Raw genomic sequence first — 8,651 nt, 5'->3', positions numbered from 1 at the left:
CCAGTAAACACTGAATATAGCAGCAATATAACACAAAGGTAACAATATGTAACAAGTTATATAACGGAAAGTTACATACATGTTATATAATTGTAATATATTATCAAAGTAACAAGTTTATATTGCAGATATTACACCCATGTGATGTTGTAGCTATAAAACGTAGTTATCTAATGGCAATATAATTAGCGTTACATGCATGTTGTATCTATGTTATATAACACTGTTATACTAGTAGTATACATTTTTTGTTATTTAATGTTATGTTTCTATGATATGACACTGTAATCTCTATGTTACATTACATATGTTATGCAACTGTTATTTAAATGTTACATAACATATTTTTACTAATTTTAGGTAACATTCGTTGCATACGCGCAATGTTCTTGTAATGTAACGGCGCCACATGGATGTTACATACGTTCTTTGTACTGACGGCATATTCTACAGATGTAACATTACAAAATTCTGGTTATGATTGCTTTTTTTTTCAATGTGTAGATAAACTGAGAGTGATAGCAGATCAGGGTAATTGTTTCTAAGCTATAAGAATATTTACAGTTCCAGAACTATTTGTGTACCTAAATTGTCAGAAAAGTTCTCGTTCACTTTTTTATTGGCTATGTGTATTGAATACTCAGAAAATAGGGATTTTTCTATCAATTTGTTTAACCTAAGACATTTGCAAAATGTTTTGTAATCTCAAAAATGAATAAATCTCAATTAAAAATAAAAAGAAGAGATTATATATAATAATTATTACATTATTACTAAAATGAACTATAATTCACACAATTATTCTCATTTTTCTATATATTTGTACATGTAACTAAAATATATGTTTATATGGGCCTATTTTCAATTTGGGAATTAAGTATCAGAATAGCCTAGTGGGCAAAAACGTAGGTTTAAGTTGCGTGCGAGCGGGCGGTCGTAGGTTCGAATCCCCCCAAATAGGAAAAATGCATTTCACTAAAGAAATCAAATTACACTTAAAAAATAATAGAATAGTAAACAAAAGCAATAAAATCCAATAAAAATACATTGCTGACAATTTTTTTGTCAATTTAAACAATATTAATGTTAATAAAAATGTTATGTAACCATAATATTACTGTAATATAACAAAGTTATAAAACAATGTTATATAATTAAGGCGTAAATTAAACTGTAACAATACGTTTACATTTGAAATCAGTCACGTGATGGAGATTGTTTATAAACCAATAGTAGGGGGAAGCTATAAAACTAACATATCATGCCTGAATCCCATCAGTCATCGAAGAAAACTCAAACGATTAACTTATCGAAATCTATCAAGTCTATCGCACACATTGAGGTGCATGCTCATCAACCATATGCATCTACTACATATAATAATAATGATGAGATACATATCTCAGTTCAACATCAAGATTCGTTAATATGGCCGTATGCTATTTATTTGAAGAAATACGATAAGAATTGAATGGTGTTGAGATTGATCGAAATAAAAATGTTGGTCTTACAAGTCTCATGAAGGGATATCTATCTCTTCATCCAGGTCAAAAAAATTATTTAGATAATTCAGGTTGGGTAACTGATAATGAAAGATTATTTAATGATAATAGATACTTTGATGTTTCGATACCGTTACATATGCTATTGGGATTTGCTGAAGATTATCATCGCGTAATTGTCAATGCCAAACATGAATTAATACTTACTCCTTCAAAGATCGATCTTAATGCAATTGTACAAGCTGCAGCGAAACCTGAAGAGACAATCACGCTTATAAAAATTGAATGGATAATTCCTTATGTCACTGTTGCAGACATAAAAAAAAGTAGAACTGTTAAGTTACATTGCAAAAGACCCACCGATTCCAGTGAGTTTCAGATCATGGGAATTATATGAATATCCAATGCTGCCGAACACAACCAAACACTTATGGGTCGTAAAAACATCAACTCAATTGGAAAAGCCCCGCTATGTTATATTAGGATTTTAAACTGCACGCAAAAATGATGCTACGAAAGATGCAAGTCATTCCGATCATTGTGATTCTAGGGATGTAAAACTTTTCGTCAATTTACAATGCTATCCATATGATAACATGAATCTTGACATAAGTCATAATCAATTTCCCTTATTATATGATATGTATAAAGATTTTCAAACAACATATTATGATAAAGAAGCAGAACCTCTGTTCACGAAAAGAAAATTTATTGATATAGCACCACTTGTAGTAATCAATTGTTCTAAACAAAATGAGTCCTTAAAATCAGGACCAGTTCGACTGGAGTTCGAATCATCAACAGCTTTTTCTGCTAACACATCAGCCTATTGTTTGATCTTACATGATCGGATAATAGAGTATAAACCTTTGAGTGCGCAAATGAGAAAACTCACATAAAATATTGTAAAATATATATATATATCATAATTATGATTATATTATTCATGTATTAATCAAATTTTTTTTGCTATAAATAAATTGTGTACTGGGGAAAGATAACTGTTTTCATTCATTTATTTCCAGAAAAACCCGATAGTCGGTAGCGCAAATTTGAGAGAATATTAATACATTGACAAACCTTTGAAAATCAGTTATTTTTGCTGATACTGAAATTTTAATCGCGGTAAGTAAAAAATCGGTGTTATCATTGAAGATAATTCATCGAGGTCGGTAAAAAAAAAAATCACGATCAATCGCTGCCGACAATTTATCGCCAAAAAGTTATCGCAATCGGCGAGATAAAGATAACTTATCGAGGACGGTAAAAATCGATATCATCGCTGTCGATAACCTAAGTTATCACGGTCGGTCATCAATATTATCACTGTCGATAACTTATCACGGCCGGTAAGTCGGTAACTTATCGTCAAAGTAATTGCGGTCGGTAATTTGTGCGGATCAGAACCCACTTTTTGACTCGGCCGGTATTGTAGAGTGATCCAGAACCGGCCTTACATATCTACTAAAACTCTCGACACAAAAAAATTCCTTCCGCAGTCGGTAATTACCTGGAGGTTATAGGCCTGGCTCAATAGATAACAACCCAGTCATTAATGGACCCAGCTGTTCGGACCAAACATTCATGCGGTCGGGTGCACCATCATCTTATAAAATTGCATTTATTCATAATAGTTCTTATAAATTATACATATGGCGCTATAACTAATTTACATGCACTGAGTTTACTTCCGCATTCTGTCGACCACAAGCGGCAGACAGCCAACTATAAAACAAAAAATTCCTATCCAGCTTTCGGCAAAACTTCTCCGACTCGGGAAATTCAAATTAAATAACGATCACCTGCATTTAGAAGAGTCAGCTATCAATCAGACACAACTTTTTAAAAGAGTTGATAGATGCAGCGAAAGATCAATTACTACCACTTTCAGAATGATATAGAATAATTTCTCAAAAGTATGTATAAATACTACTTATCTTATAGATTAATAAATATTGAAGGAAAATTAATTTACTGACCAATTATAATTTACATTTTATTATCGAAATTACATTTTAATAATACACAAATCAATATTCTTGAAATATGTTGATGTAGCCCACATCGTTCTCTATTCCTCTCTTTCTCATACAATGATTAATAATAGAAATGAATTAAAAACATCTAATGTAGAAAAATATTCAGATATAATTGATTTTATGTACGATGAACATTAACCAGAATTGTGTAAGTGCGGTAATAAAAATTTCATAACCGCGGCAGTAACTGATGACAATACTGGAATTGTTTTTGGTGATACCGATTTATTCGAAAATCGCTGCTAAAACAATCCTATTGAGATAAGGGAGTTCAATAGAAAAATTGCATCGGAAATTTCCCATTGAATCCTATTGAACGTTTTTGTTTTCCCTATAGAAATCGCTTGAATCCTATTCAGTTGTCCTATTAAAATACGCTGAACCCTATTCAACTTCCCAATAGGATTTGATACTATTCAATGGGAATATTGTTGTCTCAGAATTTCCTATAGAATAATGCAGAATCTTATTAGATTCCTTAATTGGATTTTAGTGGATTTAATAGGACTTGTGAGATGACAATTTCCCCATTGAAAAGAAGCAATTCCTTTTCGATGCTTTAATAGAATTTGATATAATTCAATGGGAATATTGTTGTCTCAGAATTTCTTATAAAGTTAAGGGTGAACCTATTGAACGATTCAATAGGGTCTTATTACCACAAAAAAATCAGTTTAAACAGAAGGAATTTTTAATTTGCTCTAGAGGTTTTTTGTTTATACGGATTTGTTATTTAGATATACACCTGGAATAAAATTCATCAGAAACTTTGTTTGAAAAAATCTTGTTTATGGTGAGATTCAATCCTGGCATGCTCAGGTCTACAGTCCAGAACATTGTCGACTGCGCTACTCTAAAACATGGAAACATAACTTTCGCATAATCTATTTGGGTTAAAAATTTAAAATAATTTAATCGTTGATTAAGTATACATCCTAGCAAGTATTTTAAAGCAGAAAAAAAAAATTGTCATTCGTGAAGATATGACAGGTAAAATGCAACTTAGAAATTATATATTTATCCCAATATCCCATGATAGGATTTTATATTATTGAAAGGAGAACATTGAAACGATTTCTATATAAAATAAATAGATTCGGAAGTAAAACACGATTTATAAATTATTTGAATTATTAATCTAACCTCAATAGGATTCTGCATTATTCAATAGGTTTGACTTCTTCGTACATACGTATATATGCATATACGTTTTTATAGACGTCAGCATTTTTTCCGTTTCTAATATCTTAAGAACGGATCGAGATATCAACCCTAATCAAAATTTATTCGAAAGATATTATTATAAAGTAGATCTGGAAGGAATTTAAAGAGATTTGGTCAAGCTGTTTTTTTATAACATTAAAACTAATGAATAGATGAAAAAATTAGCTATTAAAAATACTTGAATGCCAAACAATAACAATTTCATTTAAATATTAAGTCGATATTAACTAGACATTACTGTTCACAGCCAAATATCACCTTTAACAATCACGCATTGTTTGTAACTATTCAAATTCGTTATAAACAATTGAAAATTTATTAACCTGTTGAGAAACTCACAGTCATTAATGTTCACAATTGAATAAAATACATAGTATGTATCATTGTATATGTATAATTTATATTGATACATTATTATGTAGAGATAAATTCTGAGGTGAATTATGCATTATTTTACAAAATCATATAGAATAATTTTCATTGAGATACTGAAGTCAAATGTTTTAACAAGTAGTTTTTTAACTTTAAATTAAATCAATGATGTGAATCAATTCGATTGCACGTCCTTAACGAATAATGTACGTCTATGTATATCTACATTATAGCATACTGTTTAAACCCGTAACTAAAATTTACATATGTCTTTAAGATTGACAGTTAATTTAAATGAATTATTGCTAGGGTGTCATAATGATTCAAAAGATAGTTTCTGTATAAAATTGAAAAAGACATTTTTATTCAAATAAATAAATAAATTTACAATTTATAAAATTAGTTATTCTAAATTATTCTAAACACCTATATAAAATATAAAGCTAATTTTCGTTTGCATAAATTGGATCCAAGAAAATGTCACATAATCGTTATCATATATTAGACATATAGACCTTTATTACAGACTAAAGCTTGACCTAAATGTATTTACTTCTCTTTTTCTTCAAGTTCGTAAGTTTAAAGGCAGTATCAAAGGCAAAAATTGAAATTTAATCGATTTTTTATTTTATTGTCATAATTTTCAAGAGCTCTAAGTTGCATGTTATGTTTTTTAATATTATTTATTTTCTCCAATTACAGTCTTATCATAATCTTGAATAATTAGTAGTTTTCGATGTCATCGTTATTTCACTTAATAAATTCATGTTTGTATTACTATTTTTTCCTACATTCCATGGAAATACTGAATAAATTGTCACAAGAAATTTCCACAAATCGAATACTGTTGAAGACTGACTTTTTTTGACACATTGTTCTATTATGTTGATGGAATTATTATTTTAAGTAGTTACCTTATGAACTAATAAGAAATTTTAGTATATATGGTTTTAAACAATTGTTCTGTAAATGCATTGTAAAAGTGTCTAGACTATTACTCTTTTGTTAAATTACTCTTTCATTAGTCATTTTTGAACTGATCTTGAAGTTTTATTTCAAGTTATTATAATGTTTCTGATTACAATACAATCATTGAAAAGACTGATTATTAACAATTCATTACTATTGATGTCATATTTCGAATATAAACTTTTATGATCACGGTCAATAATTTTGATAGAAATTTAAATTTTATTGTTAAGATTCTGGCGACGCTTACTATGTGAATATCAAATTTTCTACTGTTTCTCAGATATTTTGGATAATAGTATATTATATGACAGAAGTAGATAGTGAATTTTCAAGTACGTGAGCTACCTTTCAAGAATGAATAGTAGGTGAGAGTGCTGAACGCGTGTTAACTATCCGTTTTTGGAATATTATTTTCTGATAAAAAAAACTATGTTTGTACGAATTTTGCACTGCGAATCCAAGATTTTACGAACGTGTTATAATAACACGCGAAAAGTGTGTTCGATGTAAAATGTCCATAAACAAACTATACATGATTTGTAGACAGTTTCATTAACACACTAAGCCTCTTCAAAAGGAAATGCCGTAAACAAATTAGAGATTTTTCACACATTATGAAACATGTAAAAAGTGTGAATAAATAATGTATAGTTCCTTTATGGATATTTTTGCATCTAACACACCTTATACCTGTTATTATAATACATGCATGAAATCTTGAATTTACTCTGTACTATTTTTAATTATTTTCAGAAGCTACAGAAACAAGTGGTTTTTGACGTATTTTTTTATAAAACATTAGACCAATAATATTGAACCTCAGTTCAACGTCGGATGCACTAATTTACACACTGCTATTTTTATGTAACAAAGTTTTTCATATAAAAAATCAAATTAACATTCGTGGGCTCAACAGTATAGTCTTTTACAATAACATAGTTTCATACTTATTTGAAAAGTTTGTAATATTGTCATGATAATGAGCATTATCTGGCTTTTTAAGTCTCTTATATATTACGGACAGAACGTCATTATTGCTAAATACGGCAAAAAAAAATATTAAATATTTAAAGTATTGATTGTTACTAAAGCTGGCAGTACATCAGTTAGAAAAAAACAATTTATAAAATAATTCAACAGATAGTTTCTAATGGTACTGTCCTAGTACTTGGATTATGAGTCACACTATCTCCTAAACTTGGCATTCCATTACTAGTAGTACTCAGTCCATTTCCCTGTCTTCCAGCGTTAGTTCGAGGATTTCCATTGAAAATTCTTTTAAGACTACTTCGCACTTGTGGTTGCCAACCTACTACGATAAATATGAAGACACCTTGAAGTGCATTTATTAAGTCCGTGAAATACCATAAATAACTTGGGCCACCAATAGCCCATGATATTACATCAGCGATCCACGTAACGCCCATGACAATTACCAATTTGAAGCATACCCGACTTAGAGCAGCCCTAAAAGAAAAAAAAAAATTATCTTTTTTTTCACTGCATAAAAACAGAAAAAAAAATTAGTATTTACAAAAACCTATTGCTATGTGATCAAGTTGATAAATAACTAATATATACATGTAAGTATTGGAGATAAAGGGAAATAATTTGAATTTTATCGTAGTACTCAATTTCTGCTTCTTCATAACAAATTCAATTGTTGTAAACAAAAGAAGTATGTTTGCATACGTTTTACATAGTTTGTAACTTAATTTCAGCAAAAGGAAAAATTTGTCCGTTGGAAGAAATCAAATATATTGGATAGATCCTGTGTTCCATTGTTTTTAACAAATTTAAATGTTATAAACAATTTACATAAACAAAAAGTAGCTTATAACTCTCCTTACAATGCCCTCTACATGTTTGCAAAATTCGATGCAATCGGATTTAGTTGTTCTGGGGATGACCCTGAATAGAAAGACAGACAGACACCAGAAATTTATATAGCAGTATAAATAAGTGCCACTCAATATATCGTATGTACTTATGAGACCTGACCTCATAATTACCACTTTGGTCTATTAGTACCATCCCTGCTTAGACAATCCTATTAGGAAAAAAAAGTTCCATAGGAGAAAAAAAAATAGCATCGGAAATTAAATCCTATTGTAGGTTTTTTTTTCAATAGAAACCATCTGAATCCTACTCAGTTGTATAAAATCGGTAGAACTGAATGTAACTTAATAGGATTTTTAGATCCTAAGATTAAAGGTTATTTAATGGAATTCTAATACTGTCGAAATTTCGTATAGAATTAAAGGTAAACCTATTGAACGTGTCAATAGAATCTTATTACCACAAAAAATATCAGTTCAAACGAAACAAAATTTCAATTCCCTCTATAGGTTTTTTGTTTATACGGATTTGCTGTTTAAGGTTGGGCTTTACTTCGGTTTGTCCCTAGAAAATCCCAAGGAGTCCGGAAGTAACTAATTTATTAGTCAGTTGGCAATTATATCCACTGATTCTAATATTGAATTAAAGCCTATTCCATGTAGAATGCCGCTGGTAAACGTTTTATTCTATTAATTTATATTTT

At 29.7% G+C, this 8,651-nt stretch overlaps 1 protein-coding gene across 1 annotated transcript in view; it reads right to left on the bottom strand.

Annotated features, from left to right (window-relative positions):
- Nucleotides 1–5,610: 5,610 nt before the first annotated feature.
- mthl1 (methuselah-like 1) overlaps nt 5,611–8,651 on the bottom strand; it is a 75,382-nt gene continuing 72,341 nt past the window's right edge. Inside the window, exon 7 of the mRNA XM_035078972.1 lies at nt 5,611–7,576. Coding sequence (XP_034934863.1) covers nt 7,243–7,576 — 334 coding nt within the window. The 3' untranslated portion in view covers nt 5,611–7,242. The remainder of the gene's footprint in view (nt 7,577–8,651) is intronic.

This window comes from Chelonus insularis, unplaced genomic scaffold, assembly GCF_013357705.1.
Source record: "Chelonus insularis isolate UGA/USDA-ARS -01 unplaced genomic scaffold, ASM1335770v1 contig_18_pilon, whole genome shotgun sequence".
Lineage (NCBI taxonomy): Eukaryota > Metazoa > Arthropoda > Insecta > Hymenoptera > Braconidae > Chelonus > Chelonus insularis.
The sequence above is the reverse complement of the archived record's forward strand: the minus strand, read 5'-3'. Positions and strand labels throughout refer to the sequence as shown.